We start from the raw sequence: 21,116 nt of genomic DNA, 5'->3' as shown, positions 1-21,116 counted from the left end.
CGCCGGCCGTGCCCGTACCGGTGCGGCCCCGGTGCGTCCCCGCCTTCCGTAACCCTCTCGCTGCCGGCTGCGGGGAGAACGCGGTGCAGCCGGAATGGGGGGATTGCAGGGAAGGTTGGGAAGCACGGGGGGCACTGCTATGGGGATTGGGTAGCTGGCAGTGCTCCTGTGCAGGGGGGGTTCCCCATATTGCCCCCCCTCCAGCATCCCAACCTGCTCTACTCAGTGCTGCTCCCTGCTCCATCCTTCCCACCCCTCTCCCTCATGTTTCAGCCTCTGCCTGTTCCTCTCTGGCATCTAGAAAACCAGCAATGCTTCAGAGTTAATAGAGATGCACTGGACCACAGTTGAAGGAGCCCTGCCAGATACCCGAGTATCCTCAGCTGAGCCCTGGGCTGGCAGCTGTAATAGGAGACCATCCTGGCACCGCTGCCAGGAGGAGTAATTGCTTCTGTGTAATAATTAATACCAAAATGAGAGTGCTGGAGCTCTCAGGAGGCTTATATGGAGTGGTTGGGGTTATCCCCGTCCTGCTGTGGCTGAAGGGGTGTGTGAGCAAACAGAACTTCGGCTGCTCAGTCTATTCCATGCCCTGGTCAGCACAGGACCTGGTTCACAGCAGTGTGTCCACATAGGGACAAGGCCTGACATAGGTCAGGCAGGTTAATTGGCCCAGCCTCATTGAAGGCTCAGTTCTCCAGCCCTTAGATGGGTACGTAACAGGGAACGAGCCCTGAGCAGCACAAAGCAGACCTGACAGTGGTTGAGGGTGATCAGGCATCAGGCCAGACCAGGAATGCCAGTATGTTCCCCAGCATGAGGATGGAGCCATCCCTCTGCCTCTGGGTGTTTAAGTGCCCCCTGAAGGGAGGCAGGGAGAGCTGCAGGTCCCGCTGCATCCCACACAGCATCCCTGCAGGAGCCGCATCGTTCTCCTTATCCCAGCTCCCCTCCTGCAGAGTTGATTCACAGCCTCCATCGCCCTCGAGGGCAGCTCTTCACCATCAGCCTCAGCCAGACCCAGCTGGGGAGGAGAGAAATGAGTCAAAGGGCAATTAAACATTAACAGCAAGCAGTCGCAGCGGGAAGACAGCTCATAGGGCTTCTTTTGTTCCAATGGGAGGTGGGGAGGGGGGTTAACTTATACAAATAACACAACTTAGAAGGTTACCGGCATCTCTAGACGTGACATGTGTGTATATAATAGTCCCCAAACATCCGGTCAGCTCTGTTAACAAACAATAGAAAAAAAACAGAAACTAAAGCAAGTGCAAAATGATGCTGGCCTTCGAGATCCTTAACGCTTGCTGCCAAGAAGAGGGGGATCTACTGTTCGTTTATGATATAGTCGGAAGGGGAAACACAGATTAGCTGCCTTTAAGTGAGAAATATATATATACATATTGCACTGACCATTGGAATAAACTTCTGAACAGGATATTTGTGGGGGTGAGATATGGGCATAAACTCACTCACTTGCTCACTCAGTGGCTTCAGTTTCACAGCTCAGTGTCTTGTCCTTCTCTTCCAATTTCACAGAGCAGCAAAGGTAATAAAACTGTCTCCTGACAAAATCACAGCATCCCAAGGGATATCCCACTTGAGTCATCATGGCTCTGACCTCCCTCAGGATCCTAATGGATCCTGGGGTTACCAGCACTGCTCCTCTTTGAATCAATGAGAATATTCTAACAAAGCAGCAGCTGAGACTAAGAAGAAACACCCCAGATCCACTTGCTGATCAGTGAGGCAGAAATAAACCTAACATAACCAGCAAAGCAGGGTGACACGCTGCTGTCAGAGCAGAGGAAAAACATGCCCCTCTACTGTTAACCTAACCAAAGGGAGTCACAGGGCTAAGTGGGCACGTAGACTGGCACATGTGAGTGGGGTGCTGGATATCTGGGGGTGCTGTGTTACATAGCCAGGCCTAACACATTCCCTTTGGGGATGTAACACATGCAGGGACACAGCTCCTCTCAAGCAAGCCTGCAGAGCCAGCCGCCACTCTCATCAACACCAACATGCAGCTCTGAGGGGTGGGTGAGGATATGGAGACCCTGAGGTCAGCACCTTGCATCTGTCTGCAAAGGGCCACCCACACCTGAGGACAATCCCTCACCAGGAGCTTGTCAGAGCAGTGTAGATGGTTAGCAGAGGGTTGGAAAGGAGAGAGCATGGAGCTTGAGGGACTGCAGCTCTTGGGGCTGCTGTCATGAGCATCCCTAACCCACGACCCTGAGCACTTTCAGGTGCAGCAGCTTTTAGGCCAGATGTTAGGCTTGAGACTTGAATATGTCTCATCCCACCTTCGGCCTTCACATAACCCTTCATTCATTTCCATCCCACATAGCCTTACATCCAAATCGAACCTACCCTCAGTGCAACCACAAGGCTAGAGCTGCACATCCAACCTCCTCCATGGCTGGTAGCTTGTGGGAAGTGCAAAACAGCTGGGAAAGTGGGCAATTCACTGCTTTCAGCACTTACGCCAACTTGAGGCCAGAGATACAGGGAAGGCTGAGGGGTCCCTCTCCCTTCCTCAGCACTCTGCCCCCTCTACAACTCATTGCAATCGCACTAGAGTTCTGTTCCCATGCTTGGTGGTGGGAGTGTCTTTGTCCAAGCCAGTGGATGAATCTGAGGAGGAGGGAGGTGCCCCATGGCAGTGTAGCTGCCTGGGAAGCAGCTGAGAGGAAGGGAAGGTTTCCAGTTCTCAGCAGCTCTGTTCCCTACTTGATGTTTTTGAGAAGAGCAGTTCGGGCGTTCACCACAGCTTTGAAGGCATCTTCACTCCCTGGAGCCACACACTTATCAGGGTGGAGCAGCACTGCCAGCTTTCTGTAGGCTTTGTTCACTTCGTCTCTAGGAGATAACACAAGACATACAGTGAGGGGAGCTGAGTGGCAGACAACCATCACCTTGCCTCTGCTGGCTGAGCACGGTAGGGTGAGGAGCTGCCCCTGCACTAAACACAACTGTGTAACATCTTCATTGGTGAACTGGACGAAGGGATGGACTGCACCCTCAACACGTTTGCTGACGATACAAAGCTGGGAGGAGTGGCTGACACACCAGAAGGCTGTGGATTTCAATAGACCTGGACAAGCTGGAGAGCTGGGCAGGGAGGAACCTGATGAGACTCATTGAGTATTGAGTCCTACACCTGGAAAGTTAACTGGGAAGTCAGATGTAGCCTCTACTCTGCCATGGTGAGACCACACCTGGAGCAGTGTGTCCAGTTCGGGGTTCCTCCAGTCAAGAAAGGCAGGGAACTGCTGGGGAGAGCTTGGTGGTGGGCTATAGAGATGATTAGAGAAGCCCAGAGCATCTCCTTTATGAGGGAAGGCTGAGAGATCTGGAACTGTTGAGCCTGGAGAACGGATCTTATCAATGCTTATAAATACCTAAAGGGTGAGTGTCAGGTGGATGGGGCCAGGCTCTTTTCAGTGGTGCTCAGCAATGAGGCAATGGGGAAAAGCTGGAACACGTGATGTTTCACATGAACGTGTGAAAACACTGTACTTTGACAGTGACAGAACACTGGCACAGGCTGCCCAGAGAGGTTGTGGAGTCTCCTTCCCTGGATATACTCAAAATCCACCTCAATGTTTTCCTATGTATCCTGCTTTAGAGAACCTGCTTTAGCAAAGGGTTTGGGGCTACATGATTTCCAGAGGTCCTTTCCATACTCGATGATTTTAGTTTTATCTATGGTTGTGCATAATGCACCCACCACGCCAGACACGTGCCTGAGCCATGTGTCCCTGTGTGCTGAGTCTCTGGCACCACAAGCACAGAAAAGCTGGGAGACAGCGTGGGGGCACACGCACCCTGACTCAGCTCCACATCAAACCGCCTACACACTTTCAGGGCAAAGGCATCGCACATCACGTCAGCCCTTTAAGCCCTGGTGTCTGGTGCAGGGTAGACACCCTGTCTCCTGCTTCAGGCTATGGAGAGAGGGGGGCACCCAGTGAGGGAGCTGAGTCCATCCGTGCCGGTGATCACAGCACAACTTGCTCTGCAGAGCTGCTGATCTCTGCCCATAAATGCAAAGGGCCTGGAAGAGAGATAGTGCTCAACACCTCCATTTCAGGGAGCTGACTGGAGGGTGTTGAATGATGTACGTACAAAGGGGCAGTTCTTGAGTTTCAGAGAGAAAAGTCAGACAAAGCTCTGGGGCTTTGTTTTAGCTGCCCAAGTCACGCAGCAGAACTGGAAGATTCAATATCCAACCTCTTACACAAGTATTAATCAATTCTACCTAATTAGAGATCTTCTGACGAAGGCAAGAGAAAAGCTTGTCTTGTGGGAGGTACGCTGGAAGAACTGCAATCACTATTTGATAACGTGGGCAGCAGCCTTATAGCAGCCTAAAAGCTGATCCAGAGAGAGCAAGGAAGGTAAAGCTGAAGCCACTCCAAACGTGGTTGGCAAATGAGTGACTACAAACAGCTCAGCCTGGAGTCAGGATACAGAGCTGGGTAGCTGGAAGGGATGAAGTTGTCATGTTCAGCACTCCCTCCCTTACATTCAGCCCAGCTTGTCTAGTAGAAGGGGCAATTTGATGCACAGGCCAGAAAGTTTCTTTAGCATTGCCCTAATTTTGTGGCTAGATCAACTTGTACCTGGCTGCTGTGTGAGCCAAAGTGAGCAACAGGCAACTCACTAAGAGACCACAGAGGCAAATAGAAACATTATGGCAAATACCAAAGTCTGCCTCACCTGGTGGCTCCAGGCTTGACTCCCAGCATGTCCCAGCTGTCCTTGCTGTTGCGGATCCTCCGAATGGCATCTGCCTGCTCTTTAGTGAAGCCGACCCCCATGCTGGAGGGGGGACGCTTCCCCCCGTTGTCACACAGGTCGATTATGGCAGAGTAGAATGTCTACGGACACAGGAAGGAGTTAGCAGGAGGAAATGGTTGCTGAAGGCAGCAGCAGTGACACTTGCACACTTCCACCACCCTTGCTGACTGATCCTCAAGCCTAGGGGATGCATCTGCATAACTGCTGAACATCCACAGCTCCCCACTGCTTTGCTCTCCCTCTGCTTTACAAGCTCCGTACTACACCTGAATCAGCAATAGGAACATTTCTGGGTCACATTCCCAGCACAACTAGAAGGATCATCAGCTCTGAGCCATGCAATGCAAAGGTCAGCTTAGGACTGAGGGGACCGGTACTGACCTTGAACTAAGCAGCTACAGCTTTATAGGGGTGGCACTTCACTAGGAAAAATCCTCTGGGGCAGTGGGCCAATGAGTGGGATCCAGGATCAGAGAATATTTTGCAGTCTGCCATCCTGGCTAAATACAGCATCTGTACCTTCACTGCCTTCCTTCTGTGTTACCTGGAACATCTCATTGATTCCCTCTCCTGTTTGTGCCGATGTCTCAAAGTAAAGAAAGCCCCGGCTCTCTGCCCACAGCCGCCCCTCGCTTTCATCCACACTGCGGTGCTTTGTGCAGTCAATCTGAAAAGAGAGCAAAGGGAAAGTCAGAGCCCAGTCGAGGACTGTAATGACAGCTGGAGGAGCACAGCAACAAGAATGACGACGTCAGGTTGGAGAAGCTGTTTATCTTGAAGGGATAGAGGCAGCATGGACAGAAAGCAGAGACAACAGGTGTGAAAAGGCCTCTGAGAGTTGGTTTAATCCAGAGATAACGTAACCTCTGCTCGATCCCTTTCTAACCAATGTATGACCACATTCCCCAAACCCTGATGAAATGAGGCCTGCAGTACTCCTCAAACACAAGCTCTTAGGAAGTCTTTCCTGCAACCTAATAATATTTCCCTTTTGTAGGGAGCTCAATAGCTTGGCCCATGCTGGGAACACAATGAGCACTGAGTACCCTGCAACACAAATGTGTCTCCCTGCTGTGGCCTACCTTGTTTGCACAGACAACAAAGACAATGTTGTCCATGTTCCCATGGGGGCCCAGCTCCTGCTTCATCTCAGCCAGCCACGCATCCAGAGCGTCAAAAGACTCCTTCTGTCCAACATCATAAACCAGGATGACTCCCTGTGTGTCCTTATAAAACTCATTCCTCACCTGCAGGAACAAAAAACAAAAGCTTTTTTATACCAGTAAAAGCTAGGCAAGTAATACCTTTACTGGAATAATTAGGAACTTATAATAATAATTGATCATTTAAGATCAGAAAAAGAGGAAGAAAGTGTCATTTTGACTCCTGGGGAGACAGTAAGGTCTGGGAACTGATCAAGAGACCCATTTTATGTGTGCATCCCTGTGCATGAGGCAGAGCGACAATCCAGGGCCAGCCACATCATTCAGACACAGGATGGACTGCATGTCTAAGCCCCCAAGGGATGCTGAAGAAAGCTGACAGGTGTTAAATGCTACAGAAACACCAGCATGTGGTGTGGTGCCCTGAGCTGTGTCTGCCTTACCTCGTAGAAGAACGGGTGCCCTGCCATGTCAAAGATGTTCACTTTGATGTCTCGGTCTCTGACTTGTACTCTGAAAGGAGAGGTAAGAAATGGTTCATAAGGCTCCAATTCAATTCCTGTGCAGACTGTGTCTTCATTATATCATGACAAGGGGAAATGGATTTAAGTTGAAAGAGGGCAGATTTAGGTTGGATGTTAGGGGGAAGTTCTTTACTAGGAGAGTGGTGAGGTCCTGGAACAGGCTGCCCAGGGAGGTTGTCATTTACCTGGACCTGAGCAAGGCCTTTGACATGGTCCCCACCACATCCTCATCTCCAAATTGGAGGGAGGTGGATTTGATGGGTGGACAACTCGATGGATAAGCAATTGGTTGAAAGGCCGCAGACAGAGGGTGGTGGTCAATGGCTCTATGTCCAGGTGGAGGCCGGTAACGAGCGGCATCCCTCAAGGGTCTGTCTTGGGACCGGTGCTCTTTAACATCTTTATTAATGACATCGATGAGGGAATGGAGTGCACCCTCAGCAAGTTTGCTGATGACACCAAGCTGAGTGGTGCGGTCGATACAGTGGAGGGAACAGATGCCATTCAGAGGGACCTTGACAGGCTGGAAAGCTGGGCTCGGGTGAACCTAATGAGGTTCAACACAGCAAAGTGCAAGGTTTTGCACTTGGGCCGGAAGAACCCCAGGCACCTGTACAGGCTGGGAGGAGTTGTCCTTGAGAGCAGCTCGGCAGAGAAGGACCTGGGGGTCCTGATGGACGAGAGACTCAACATGAGCCAGCAGTGCGCTCTGGCAGCACGGAAAGCAAATGGGATCCTGGGCTCCATCAGGAGAGGGGTGGTCAGCAGGGATAGGGAGGTGATTGTCCCTCTCTACTCAGCTCTTGTGAGGTCCCATCTCTCATACTGTGTCCAGGTGTGGAGCCCTCAGTACAAGAAAGACATGGAGATTTTGTAAAGGGTCCAGAGGAGGGACACAAAGACGATCAGGGGGCTGGAGCACCTCCCCTATGAGGACAGGCTGAGGGAGTTGGGTTTGTTCAGCCTAGAGAAGAGAAGGTTGCGGGGTGACCTCATTGCAGCCTTTCAGTACCTGAAGGGAACTTACTCCCAGGAGGGGAGTAAACTCTTGGAAAGGGCTGACAATAGCAGGACACGGGGAAATGGTTTTAAGTCAAAAGAGGGAAGATTTAGGTTGGATGTTAGGGGAAAGTTCTTCACTAGGAGAGTGGTTAGGCCCTGGAACAGGCTGCCCAGGGAGGTTGTGGATGCCCCGTCCTTGGAGGTGTTCGAGGCCAGGTTGGACGGGGCCATGGGCAACCTGATCTAGTAAAGGTGTATGTTTGGTGGCCCTGCTAGGCAGTGGGGGTTGGAACTTCACAATCCTTGAGGTCCCTTCCAATCCAGGTCATTGTATGATTCTCTGCCAGCCCTTTGTAGAGAGGGAGCTGAGTGACCAGCCCCAGATAAATCAATTAGTCCTGATTCTGGGGTTTAATGGACAGAAAATTACCCCTGGGGCTAGTCAACATGGAGGAAAGCAGTGGAAACTAACGTGACTCTGCACTGTGATCCACAACAAGCCTGACTCAAGGCAGAACAGTCCCTCAGAAGCAATGGGACATAGGACAGCACCACCGATGTCTTCCCATTGTCTGTAGTTGCTGACACCCCACTGTGCCCCATACAGCCCACCACGAAGGCACTTACTTTGTGACTCCATAATCGATCCCAATAGTCGCGAGGTATTTGGGGACGAACCTCTTCTCACAATAACGCTTTATAATGCAGCTCTGGGGGGAAGAATAAGGCGATTTCAATGGGAAAAGCCCACACTGTGCGACTAGGATTCATATTAATACTGAATTCAATGCAGGATGCTCTGTCTGTACCCAGGAACTCAGTGCAATGACTGCCATGGCACCTGTGAGGAGCCGCCATGACACCTGGTAGGAGCCGCCATGACACCTGGCAGGAGCCGCCATGACACCTGGCAGGAGCCGCCATGACACCTGGCTGGAGCCGCCAGCCAATGAAAACCGAGCTCTGCCCTCAGTCCCGCCCACTCTCACCAGTAGCTCGCTGTTGATTGGCTCCCCGCAGAACGCTTCCGATTGGACAGCTAACCTGCCGCTCAACGCCCGACAACCAATGGCCGCCCTCTCACCTTCCCCACCTCCGCGTTGCCCATAGAGATGACTTTAATCCGTAGCGATTTTCTGGCCTCTTTCCGTTTCGGAGCGTTGGTCTCCATGGTGGAGACCCGGTGGGGTTGGGACAACGGAGGGAGGGGGGATAAGGAACGGAAGGAGCCCGGTAGGCCCAGGCCCACCTCAAAGCCCTTCACCGCCGCCGCTCTCGCCCGCCACTTCCGGTTTCCCCTTCAGGATGAGATCTCGCGAGATGTCGGAGCGGGGAGCGTTGCGGCCTGTAGGGGGCGGAAGTGAGGGGAGGGATGGGGTGGGGAAGCAAAGATGGCGGCTGTGGGGATGGGGGTCTCAAAGCGAGGCCTGTAGATGGAGCTGGGTGTTGTGAATGGAAGAGCAACATGTTACAATAGGGAACACCACAATAACACCATGACACCTGTGAGCAGAGCCCAGAACTGAAGGTCTGATCTGTGTGGTAGGCTTGGAGCAGTGGTATCCCTATGGGTGACTATAAACTGCCTCGAACTATCCCCCTTTTAGCCCCCTTTTATTCCGAATTCCAGACAATAGCAGGACACGGGGAAATGGTTTGAAGTTAAAAGAGGGAAGATTTAGGTTGGATGTTAGGGGGAAGTTCTTCACTAGGAGAGTGGTTAGGCCCTGGAACAGGCTGCCCAGGGAGGTTGTGGATGCCCCGTCCTTGGAGGTGTTCAAGGCCAGGTTGGATGGGGCCATGGACAACCTGATCTATGGGGTCTCTATGGGGATCTGTGGGGTCTATGGGGTCTCTGTGGGGATCTATGGGGTCTATGGGGTCTCTATGGGGATCTATGGGGTCTCCTGGTCAATCTGATCTAGTAAAGGTGTATGTTTGGTGGCTCTGCTAGGCAGGGGGGTTGGAACTACATGATCCTTGATGTCCCTTCCAACCCGAGTCATTCTGTGATTCTGTGATTTTGTTTCCTGCTTCACTGTTCATGGGGACCTGGTAAATAACAGCTTGAATTGCTCGTTCTAGGCCTGGAAGCGTCCCATTGAGATGGAGAGCTGTGGAGTTGTGTGTCGAAGACGAGGTAATGGGGAGGAAGGGGATGTTTGGATGACACCCTATGAGACAGGGACTTGTAGACACTGTATGTGTGGTATCCCTACGGGGACCTGGTAAATAACAGCTTGAATTTCTCGTTCTAGGCCTGGAAGCATCCCATTGAGATGGAGAGCTGTGGAGTCGTTTGTCGAAGACGAGGTAATGTGGAGGAATGGGATGTGGTGACTCTGTAGTCTCTCCCTCACTAAGTTTGGATGACACCCTATGAGACAGGGACACACTGTGTGTATGCATCTCCCTTGGGGGGCTGTGCATTAGAAGCTGCTCAGGTGTTTGGGGGACTCTCTTCATGGGGCTGGGAGGTCACAGCCACTTGGGAGGGCTGCCTGAAAAACCCTCTTGCTTGATCAGAGCATCTCTCTGGAGGCTTCACTGGGAAGGTACAATGGACACCTTGCCCTGTCCCCTCAGTGCCACCACCAGGAAATGGAGGGGATCCTCAATGGTTCCTTGGGCTGGGATGGCCTGTGCTTATGTGATCTCCCCTCCCATATCCTGCTGGGAGTGAGGTCCTGTTTGGAACAAGAGGTGGCAAAGCATTTTCCTGGGAAGGAAAGGTAGAGTGATTTTATCGTACAGACCTTGGACTAGAGGACTGCACACACTCCCACCCACCTCTTGATAAACATGGGGTTTTGGGGATCACTGGTGTGTGCCATGGACTAAAGATAATGGATGTTGAGTCTTCACTGCCTCTCACTGCTTCCTCCTGCCTGGTTCCAAGAAACTGCTTTTTGACTGATCTGTTATGGGCAGTTTGGGATCTTCTGCCTCATTATCTGGCCTCATAAATCTTTGCCAAAAGAGTCCTGCTGTCATCCATCCCTGGGTATTTTATGCCTCCAGCTCTGTTCTTTGTCTTTGTTGTCACCTTATCTTTAGGTTTCTTCTTTGTTATCTTCAGTCTGTTCTTCATCACCCCGCTGTCTGGCTGTATGATGAAGCCAGGCACACTGTGCTCTGTGGCACTGGAAGCTGATCCTTTTAACCCTTTCTCCATTGGTCCTGCAGATCCAAGTACAGCCTGTCATTTTTGGTCATATGGATGTTAATGTTACTTTACAAATCTTCTGATCTGGGGAATTCAGCCCTTATTCCTTGAGACAGAGGCAACAGCCAGAAGATCTTTGGGTGCTATCTCCTTACCTGAGCCATGAGGGATCCTATCTGCTGCTTTCCTTAAGCTAGGGATTTCCTTTGGGCTTTTCACTATGCTGAGAGCATCCTTTAATCTGTTTGGAACAGAGGAAAGGTGACTTTTTCTCCTTGTTTTGCTACACTAAACACTGTACTAAAGATTTCTGCTGGGTTTTCTCATGGCTGGGAAGGACAAAATGCCTCCATGAAGGTAGAGGGAGGTAGTTTAGTTCCACGCCAGCATCTTCCTTGGGTTTGGGCAGTGTGAGGATTTAGGGCAGCTCTGATGTCTTATTCAAGATACACTAACAGGCATCAGATTGAAAGCTTTAGGGATAAGCAATTTATCTCTTAAATAATGGTGCAGTTATAAATACAGATCAGTAATGCAATTACCCACGTCGTAATGATGGTAAATCCAGTAATTCACTAATACTGGGCTAGACTTAGTATCTGGGCATGCAAAAACTTACCGGCCCTGGCTATCAAGCAGGCAGGTATTTATGTTTGTCTTCCCTGCTCCCTCACCTGTTTGAATAGTCAGTGCAAGGCTGCATGTTTCCAAAGCTGTTCCATTAGAGATTGGGGTGACATGGTGGGATTGGTTGCCAGCAAGCAATGCAATGATAGGAGCTGCAGTGTTAAAATCACCAGGTGATTGGTGGGTTAGATGACAGGCATGATACAGCATAAGCCCAGCCATGCAGTGGGGTGGATTCATTCCGTAGTGGTGTTTTGTGTAGTCAATATACAGGCAGCAGCTGGGTCTGCATTTCTCAGCAACACAGAATTGCATTTGCATTGTGAGGCAAGCGACAGCCAACACTGGGTTCAGCCTGGATGCGCTGCTTAAAACTGCACGTCTGAAGGACCAGAAGTAGTTGTTGTATAAGGATTTCAGAGCTGTGCAGGTGAAGTCAAGGGTGAGTTGGACCATCAAGCAAGCACAGGGACTCCATTAAAGTGCTCATGGAGCTGCTTTGCTGCACTGCAGTGTTAGTCCCATTGGCTGGAGCTAGCACCAGATTTGCCCAAAGCATCAAGGAGAAGTGGCTGGGGCTCAGCTAACCCTAAGGCTAAGGCCCCTAAGACTAAGGGCTTGCCTGTAGCACCTTCTGGAGCTGGAGCATCCCAAACTGCCACCCTTGAACCACCAGTGCTGCCAGCACAGACACCCACACAGGTCTCTATGCAGCTGGAGGGAGGGCATCAGCTGCCTCCTCCTCCTCCATCTGCTGCTGAGGGCGGCCTCACTCACTCTGCCTGGCACCGTGACAGCGTCCTTGTCCTTCCTTCACCACACATGTGCGTGATACTGATCCTCATGCCAGAAGTGCCGCGGAGACGTGTGAGGAATGGTGTGTTGGACACTGCCAGGGCATGAGAACAGCCCGTCCCTGGGCGTTGTGTGAGCAGCGCAGCAAGTGATGGCAGCAGAGCAGGCGTAAGGGAGTGAGAACTGGTGCAAGCCCCCCAAGGCTGAAGCAGCAGCTACAGGCAGCTGGATTATGGGCCTAGGGCATGGCTCTGCTTTGGGTTTATGGCTGGTGAAGGGATGAGAGGGCTTGATGCTGGAGACCCCGCTGATGCTGCAGCAGCTCTGTGTCCATGGAAACAGCTGCAGGAGGAAGGAGGGAGTAGATGGACCAGGGGCAGAAGTGCCTGACAAAGGAAGTGCCCGGGGTGAGCAGCTCCCCACTGCCTCCCAGCATTACCTTCACTGCTCCAGCTGCCTCCCCCTGTACCTGACAGCCACCTCCCCTCTGGGCTGCCCCCAAGCAGGTCCCTGGGGCTTGGGGTAGCACAGCCTTATGTGCCCGCCCTGCACACCATGCTGAGTTCTGCGTGAGCCCAAAGCCACTTGTCCCAAGAGCATCCCAGACCTCAAACAATTTAGCATCCCCTCTTACCTGATGGCTGGTGGAAAGGGAAAAGGGCTGGGTAGCTCCTGGGAGCGAGGGCAGCGATTGTGATCCTTCTGGGCAGGGCTGGAGTGCATGATCACATGAAAGGTTTCAGGGATGGAGAGGTTCATCACATCTGGTTCAGGCTCTGTCCTCATAGCATGTTTTACTCTGAGACTTGATGTACTCTGAGACGTCCGAGAGCCCCCATCCCTTGCTGTGTCACCCACCATGTCCCCTATGAAAGCCCTTCAGTCCCCAGGGCTGCGCTTGTAGCTTCTCCGCCACCCCAGGAATCAGCAACACAGATTAACTCTCAAAATGTTTTAATTAAAACATAATTTCCCTGCAAGTAGGATGATGAGGCACCAGCTATTGCCTAATTAGAGAGCTCGGAGGCTTTGCTGTGTGGGAAGATAGACTCAGCGAGGGCTCAGGGAGGGGGAGACGCATTGCTGCCTATTGGCAGCATCTCAGTTCCCTTGGCCCTCCTTGGCCAGGCACTGTCACCTGGAGCTTTGCAGGGCAGTGCCTTAATGGGTCACTCGTGCTTATGACAAGCTTTGACACAAGGCTTTGGGCTCTGGATCAGTCTTGCCAATGCGTGGGATTCACTCTGGATGTGGGATGGCCGTAGGAAGCGTGTGGGGGGCTCTGATGCTGAGCTTATCAGTGAGGGAAGGGGGCATAATGCGTCTGTATGGGTGGGGTAAAGGTAAAGGGAGAAAGCTGGTGTGTTGTGCTGTACTGTGCCATGCCTTTGGGCTGCTGTGCTGTGCAGCATTGTGTTGCATCCTATAGTGCCATGCACTGGGGCACCAGGACCCCGTGTTCCCATGTTGGGGTGCTGGCTGGGAGTCGTGAGATTCAGCTTGCAGGCTCTGCACAGGATACAAAGCACAGGGGGCTGATCGCTGCTCATGCACCAAGAGCTGTGTCCAAGCACTGATGCCCATGGCACATATAGGGCTATCAGTACTACAGGGACCCTCCCTGCCTCAGTTTCCCCGTTGGCAGCAGGAATCGCTGCATCGCTTCGGTGCTGCCAAGGGCGTGGGGCAGGATGCGGGGACAGAGGGAGCACAATGGGACAAGGGCATCCCGCAGGTTCCGTGCCGAGCCGAGCCGTGCCGAGGGCGGGCAATGCGGCCGTGCCTGCGGGAGGAGTCCCTTGTACGGTGCCGCCCCCCGGTGCCGCCCCCGGCCAACAGAGCCAGGCCGGGCACCGCCGCTTTCAGCCGAGCCGAGCCGAGCCGGGTTGAACCACGCTGGGGTAGCGGCCATGTACGGTGAGTTCCCCCCGGAGTCCGGCCGGGCTGGGGCTGTGCATGCACCCCCCGGATCCTCGGGGTCTGGGGGCTCACCCTTCCCACCCTCCCCCCCTCCCCGGGATGGAGCTGTGTGGCCCCAGGGCCCGATCGGGGTTGGGGGGATCTCGGCCCTAAGTAGGGCTATGCACCCCATTTGTATGCACCCCTGTTTGGCATTTGTGAGGCTTCGGTCCTGCATTGGGCTGGGCATCCTCTGGTTACTGGGGGTGTATCCCGCTGGGATGGTTGCATCTCAGTCTTGTATAGGGCTGTGCACCCCGGAGTTACTCGGGGGACGTCTCTTCTTTGGGATGGAGGGGGGGTCACTCCATTTTGCAAAGAGCTGTGCACACTCCCATTTAATGGGAGCAGACCCTTATCTGGGAGACCATGGTCTTTTTATGGGGCAGTGCATGTCTCAGGTTAGTGGGGGTGGATCCCTGTTTGGTTTTGGGGGGACCTTGGTCCTATACAGAGATGTGCATCTCCTCAGTTATTGGAAGTGGCCCTTCTTTGGGGTTAGGGGGAGACTTTGGTCTTCTACAGGGCTATGCATCCCCCTGGTTACTGGGACGTGAACCCTCTTTGGGGTTGGGACATATGCTATGATCCCTTAATTAGCTGTGCACCTCCTTTTATCACTGGGGCATTGCCCTATTCCTGGATGGGTAGAATGGGAATCTGTTAACCTCTCCTCTATCATTAGCCACCCCACCAGCCCAGGCTCTGTGGTCACCTGCTCCCCAATGCAAAGAGGATCTTTATGGGGTGAATGACCCCCACATTGCTGGGGTAGCACCCGGTCCTTGGGGTGGTGAAGCCTGACGTGCTCTATAGGGCTCTTCAGCTCCACTTGGCTACCTGGGAAGGGTCACACATTCCTGCCCCAGATAAGGAGAGGTCTTAGTTCTATATATGAGCACCCTGCATGGTACCAAGGACCTGACGTAGTGCAGCCCTCAGTCCTAGATAAGCCCACGCACCCTGGCGTGCTTGTAACTTGATGTCCCCAACGTTGTCACTGTTCTCACCCTACAGCATAGCACAGACGCGTGGTGTCCTGTGTCCCACACTGGGGCGATACCGGGTGTAATGGGGAGCAGCTGGCAGAGCAGCTGGCCATTCCCCCCCCCCCTCCACCCAGGGCTGCACTAAGCTGCTGGGAGCTTTTGGGGAGGGCTGGGGGGGGGGGGTGGCTGGGTGGCAGCCGGCTCTTAAATCCTCGCTCCCTGCTGCCTGAGCATCCTTTTTGGGCAGCCAGCGCAGGGCGAGCACTGCAGGCAGAGGTGAGAACCCCATTCCCCGCATCCCAGTGCCCACTGGGGTTGCTGCTGGCTGAGCCCCGTCTCTGCAAGGAGCTGCGGTGCCAGGGGTGAGTGCTTGATCAGTCGGGGCAGGAGGGAGGTGGGTGGGCAGGATGCTGCCCCACTGTATAATGGGGTGCTTGATCTGGGGCGTGCACAATGTGCAGAGATCCTGAGATGCTTTGGGATACTGCACCCATCTCCTGCAGGGAAAGGAGCAGAGCCTGGGGACTTGGCAGATTTCAACCTAGAGGGCCTGGGGAAGGGAAGCCTGGGGCGGGTTGCTTGGTTTCCTTTCCTTTCCTCCCCTCCTTGCCACTGTGCTGACTCCTCTGTGGCCTCCGTTGAGTCATTCAGGTCTCCCAGCTGGTATTTTTCCACCCGCAAAACAAGAGGGTTGCTTCCCTCTTCTCCTCGCAGTGACGGTAGCTGTGCGCCCTGGGGACGCAGCCACTGTGCCCTACAGCAGAGCCCATCTGTCTGCCATGGGGTGGCTGCAGCACTTGAGATAGAAGCTGTGTACCCCAGGAGCCCTGCCAGCCCCCTTAATGATCCAGCTGAGGGGTATGACGTGCTCTGGTTGTCCCGTGGACACCGTGGGGCAATGACCCCCATGCAGCAGCCCACAGCTCCGTGCCCTCAGGTTGCACCTCCGCTCATATCTCGGGGAAGCCCTCGCTCTAAAATAGCCAGCGTTTCCTTCCAGGATGTGTGCAGAGTGAGGAAGGGCAGAGTGTCCCTGTGGGGACCTGAATGTGAATCTGAGGACATAATACGCCAGGCTGGTCCTTTCCCCAGCAGCGAGCTTGCGGTCTTGGAAAGCATCCAGAAACTGGAAAGCTCTGTGGGATACTTCGGATGAAAGGTGCATTAGGAATGCACAGGATTATTGGTATCTTTTTAATCTCTCTTTTAACCGTCTCTTGGCCTGTGGGAAGGATTAGATGGGTAAGTGGGGATAGTTTATTTCTCTGTAGGCGGAACAAAGCAATGCAGAATTGCACCGTTGCAGGGGGACCTGCGTGCCTCCCTGGGAGGTGTATGGAGGGGCAGCCCTGGGAGCACATGCCACCCTCCTCCCTGCACGTTCCCTCTGATCTTGCAGTGCTGGCACCCCGCACAGAGCTAGCATCTGTGTGCACAAGCTGCTGCGGAACCATGGCTGCTTTCTACCCACTTTAGTTTCCTTTCACAGCCATGGATATAAATGGGAGAGCCAAGCTTCGATCTCAACTGTGCCAGACGCTGCTTGGGTGGCCGATGTCGTGCTAACTGAGAGTGCAGTTCTATGAGCCAAACTATCTCTGTAGTGGGAGCTCACTGTCCTGAGTCCTTGGGGTATTCTACAGTGCAGGAGCTGGAATTCTACTAGTGGGCTTTGGCAGGTAAATGAGTCTGGTTGCCCCATGCTCTGGGGCTGCAGGGGAGGTGCAGGGCTTTGTGTGCTGAGCACAGCGTCTCCAAGAAGCAAGGGTTTCATTTGGAACCACGTGCAAAAGGCAGCGTAAACCCAAAGCCCTCAATGAACGGGGTTATGGATGCAGAGGGTGAGAGTGAGGAACAACAGAGCTTTGGAGATGGGATGGAGTTAACATTTCCATGGCTGGTTCCCAGCAGGGCTTGGCCATTCCCCGCTGTATTTGGCATCTGTGGGGTCAGAGCACACACATAGTGTGTTGGTGCAGCCCTGTGACCCGCATCCAAACCAGCCCTGCAGCCTCATGCTGTGGTTTGTTTCTTGCCACGCTCCCTCCCTGTGACGAGCTGTCTCCTCCCACGTCACTGGAGCTGGAAATAGAGAAGGTTCCCTTTTTTCAGCAGCAGCCGGAGCAGGGGAAATGAGGCTTTTCAGCTACCCTGGGAGGAGGCATTGCTGGAGGTGGGCAGCAGCAAGGTCCCTATGAGCTGTCTGGAGCTGCCAGCGTGCCACTGAGTCACAGCCAGCAGCAGCAGCCGCGCTATCGGAGGGGTTTTGCACTAAATGAACAGCGCTCGGTGGGACTGGATGGCTCAGCAGGGGAATGTGAAATGCAATTAAGCCTTTTTTTTTTATTTTTTCTTGTGCTTTTTAACTAAACGATCTGCAAATTAATTCAGAATAGGGGATGTTTGCGGTGCCAGCAGTGCTAAGGGCTTTCCCAAGCCACCCGGCTTCAGCTCTTGTATGGATTTGTGGTTGTGTCCTGTGCTTTACTTCTGGATGGCATTGCCACATCCCATGCAGCAGAGTTTGACACCTGCATTGAAGGTGGGGACTCCTCTGCCTAAGAAGGGATTGTGCCAGGCCCCCATCACTCACATTGAAGCTCATCAAGCCTGACAGCTTAAGGACTTTCTTAATCACTTCCACAATCAGTAATTGCACAAGCAAGTGCACTTCCAGGGATGCCGAGCTCTTTGCATCGTGGTCGCTCCTTTGCAGGTCGCTCCCTTTCCACAGTGGCTGCAAACAACCCAGAAAGGATGAAGAGAAAGCGTGGTCAGGGCTGCTTGTTTGCAGTTCTCCCTCTAGAAACGAGGGTGTTTGGTTCTGTTTCCTGCCAAAACCTAAAACTGACTGCGGGCTTTGATTTAGCATAGCTTGATGAAAATAGGGAGCCACAGCAACAAGGGTGGGCAGGTGTCTCACTAAGATCCTTAATGTGCGGCTGTTTGGTTTTCTTTTTGTTATACATGCACAAATATATATATATATATTCTTTAAATACCTTTCAAACTTGCAGCCTTCTAAGAGTCCTTGGCCATTCTGCTCACAAAATAAACCTGGCTCTTAATTCAGCAGCTTTCAGAGGTCGCTGTGTGGGCTGCCTCTATCAGCACTTCCCTGCTTCTGGGGCCAGCTCCAAAAACACTGCATCCCCACAACACCCAGCAAACATCGAGGAGTTGTGCTGCTCTCTGAGGCCACAGTTTGAGTGAGATTTCCTGCTATTTAAGCTCTTTTCCTCCCCCACGTATTGTATAATGAAACCAGCCACCCATTAATGCGCTTAACTCCCCTTCTCCTCCCCTTGAAGCTGGGCTGCCCTCATGCCAGGTACATAAAGCGAGCTTCCCAGCGTGGAGTTCTGCCCTTAATGGGTGTTTTCCCCTGCGTGTAGAAGGGTTGGTGTGGTCTGAATGCCCGAGTCTAATCACCGCTGTGAAATATTAATTAAGCTGCCCGCCATTGAAGCTTTGCTCTCGTGCTGCAGTGTTGGACTGGCAGGCTCAGCTGGGGCGCTGAGGTGTGAATAATGGATGGGCAAATCCATCACTGCTGTAAAGCTGGCAGTGGGGCTGATTTATGTCCCACCGCTCACCGTGGAGTTGTTAAAGCTGCATTTCATGCCTGAATACCTTGATAAGGCTGTTTGCTGCTGACTCTTTCTGTGCTCCAACAGGTGCAGTAGTGGTTTTGGGTGCTCTGGGACAGGACCCCGTGAATCCTGTGTGTGTGTTCCCACTCTGTCTCTCGTCCTTTGGAAACAGGGAGATCAGGGATATTTGGGCAAATCTAGGTGCGTTTCAGCCATGCCAGCGCCCACATCCAGCATGGATTTGGCCTCAGAAGCAGCTCCCAAGCAGGGTCAACACACCAACACAGTGATGTGATGTGCTGTCCCTGCAGGGCCACACTGTCTGCCCCATAAAGCCCGACTGCGTCGGTGGAGGCGAGAAAGGAGCTCAGCGTGGAGCTGAGCCAGGGGGAAACTGCAAATTTAATTGCTGAGCTAAAAGGATTTGCACCGACGGCTCTGAGCGGGCTGCGGGCGATGTCTGGGAGAGAGAATGTTTGCTGTACTGACGTGCTCCTGTCCATCCTGCTCAGCAAAATGAGAGAGATGGCCTGGCAGCGGCAGCCTTGGCTCGCCGGTCCCGCGTGTCACTGCTCTTCTTTGGCTAACACTGCTTTGAAATGCTTCACAATCCCTTAGTGTCAGCATCTAGAGATGTGTCTCCCTGCAGTCCTGTTTCTTGTGGTAGTCGGAGGTTCGGGTCTTCTGCAGTGTCTCTATAACTAACTGTGCTCACAGTTTCGCTGTCTATTTTGCAGATCCTGGCTCTTATCAAAGGACACTTGGGTGAGCAGCAATTAATGAGCAGGGAGGGCAGCAAGCTGCAGCCATGCATCCCAAACCATTTGGTGAGCTTAAGAGCTGTTAATTAACATCAGGACGTTGCTCCAAGTAACAGAGCTGGAGGAGCAACTGATTGCAGCCCTCTGCCCAGCTCTGCTTCATCCACTAAATGTAGCAGAGGGTTCCCTTGTCTCCTCGTGGCTGCTCTATCCCAACAGCTCTTCTTTGCTCTGGGCTGGTTCCAGTGGTTCTGACTGGTGGCAAAGCTCCTGTCCCAGCTTAGCATCAAGGCACATGTAGGCAAGAGCCCAGTGCTCCAGCCTCACTCTCCTCTCCCCATTCCCAGCACTGGGATCCACAAGGATATGGGGTAGTGGTTCTAATCAGTGCCTAGTGTGTTTGGCTCTCTTAAATGCGATTAGAGAGAGATTTACTGGCTTACTTTACAGCTCTGCCAGCCCTGTGCTGATTTACATCAGGATCTGCCCTGGCTCTGACTGGGTGCAGAGGCAAATGAGGGCCTGCTGGCGCAGAAGCTGGATTTTTAGTGTTGTTTTCCTGCTTCTTGAGTTGGCGACGGAAGCTCAGAGGAACAACTGAGAGAGCCTTTCCCTTGGGAGAGCTTCCTGGCACTGGGCTTTGCCCTGAGAATGGCTTTCGGGTAGGAGCAGGATCTGCAGGCGGTGCCCTCCTTACCCACCAGCACCTACTGTAGCACTTTGTCTGCCCCTTCCCACTGCTGGCATCACTTGTTCCTTGCTTTCCCCTCACCTGCAGCTCCCAGCTCCATCCCTCTGCCCTCACTGCTGTGGATGGAGAGGAGGGCCAAATACGTTGTCTGGGACAATGTGAATATTGCTCAGTGACATTTCTCAAGCATCCCTCGCTCCAGGAAGGCTTGCCCTGGAGTCAGATAATGGATATGAAGGAGACATTAGCCAGGTAAATGATATTTTGCTAAGCAGATTAGGGAAAGGTGTCTGTTTTGGCACATGGCTCAGGGGAAAATGGCACTGGGCCGATGCTACACCCCTCCATTTAGGGCCAGTGTTTCTGCTTGGAGTTGAGAGAGCGACCTTTCTGACATGTTAGATTTAATGAGGGATTTTGCTTGATTTAATTAAGATTTATTTGCAATCAGATGGAGTGCCCTTATTAAGTAAATTCCATGCCTCGAGTAACACGACCGTGATATTTTCCAGCATTGTTTATTGCCAATGTGACGTTAAAATGGGAAGAGGGGAGGGGATTAATGAGCAAAGGCTCAAGGTTGGAGTGTGATGGGAGAGTGCATGGTCTGAATGGGACTGAACTGGGCCTGTGTCCCAACCCCATCTGGCTGCTGTGCCATCCTAAGCACCCCGTTTACAGCTGCAACCAGTGAACCCCCTCCTGGAAATGAGTTTATCTGGGAGGCCTGGGGCACGTGCTGGCATCAGAGCAGCTAAGTGGGGGCTGTGCTTGCAAGCCACAGGCTCTGTAGCTGAAATACTGTAATTATCCCCAGTTAGACTGGCATGCTTGGAAGCAAAAAGCCCTTTTGGCTCACTTTGCCCCCCAGCGACAGAAGCAGATGGCACCTGCTGCAACTGAGAGTGGCTGTGAAGAGCCCTAGAAATGACTCTGGGGTGCGAGACAAGGGTGACACACATGATACTGTGCACATGGCATTGCTGGTGTGTCTGTAGGAGCCCCGGGGCTGATACATGTTTCCCTCCTTATTCCCT

General features: G+C 52.8%; 2 protein-coding genes across 9 annotated transcripts in view; one reads left to right on the top strand and one right to left on the bottom strand.

Annotated features, from left to right (window-relative positions):
- Nucleotides 1-1,088: 1,088 nt before the first annotated feature.
- Nucleotides 1,089-8,788, bottom strand: DNAJC27 (DnaJ heat shock protein family (Hsp40) member C27). The gene is made up of 7 exons (XM_015859666.3): nt 8,583-8,788; nt 8,126-8,208; nt 6,416-6,485; nt 5,892-6,056; nt 5,354-5,476; nt 4,729-4,889; nt 1,089-2,865 (listed from the first exon to the last, which is right to left on the bottom strand). Exons 1-7 carry the CDS (start codon nt 8,667-8,669, stop codon nt 2,733-2,735), a joined length of 822 nt encoding a protein of 273 aa, XP_015715152.1. The 5' UTR covers nt 8,670-8,788; the 3' UTR covers nt 1,089-2,732.
- The window catches only part of EFR3B (EFR3 homolog B), a 40,891-nt gene continuing 28,422 nt past the window's right edge, over nt 8,648-21,116 (top strand). For 2 of the 8 annotated variants that reach the window (XM_032443445.2, XM_015859663.3), the window contains exon 1: nt 13,924-14,003. In XM_032443445.2, the coding sequence (XP_032299336.1) occupies nt 13,997-14,003 (7 nt within the window). In that variant the 5' untranslated portion in view covers nt 13,924-13,996. Of the gene's footprint in view, nt 8,846-8,958; nt 9,027-9,583; nt 9,639-9,756; nt 9,812-13,923; nt 14,004-15,195; nt 15,397-21,116 lie in introns of those variants that run through there. The other 6 variants (XM_085544194.1, XM_015859662.3, XM_085544193.1 and 3 more) reach the window with 6 other exon arrangements.

This window comes from Coturnix japonica, chromosome 3 (genome assembly GCF_054131305.1).
Source record: "Coturnix japonica strain WE chromosome 3, WE-NBRP24, whole genome shotgun sequence".
Lineage (NCBI taxonomy): Eukaryota > Metazoa > Chordata > Aves > Galliformes > Phasianidae > Coturnix > Coturnix japonica.
The sequence above is the reverse complement of the archived record's forward strand: the minus strand, read 5'-3'. Positions and strand labels throughout refer to the sequence as shown.

Bases quoted from the DNA above. Each gene is read 5' to 3' on its own strand.
- DNAJC27 (XM_015859666.3), bottom strand. From the start codon at position 8,669: ATGGAGACCAACGCTCCGAAACGGAAAGAGGCCAGAAAATCGCTACGG. The intron at 5,477-5,891 runs GTAGGCCACAGC...CTCTCTTTTCAG, and splicing joins TTGTTGTCTGTGCAAACAAG to ATTGACTGCACAAAGCACCG. The intron at 2,866-4,728 runs GTGAGGCAGACT...GTTATCTCCTAG, and splicing joins GTCAAGCCTGGAGCCACCAG to AGACGAAGTGAACAAAGCCT.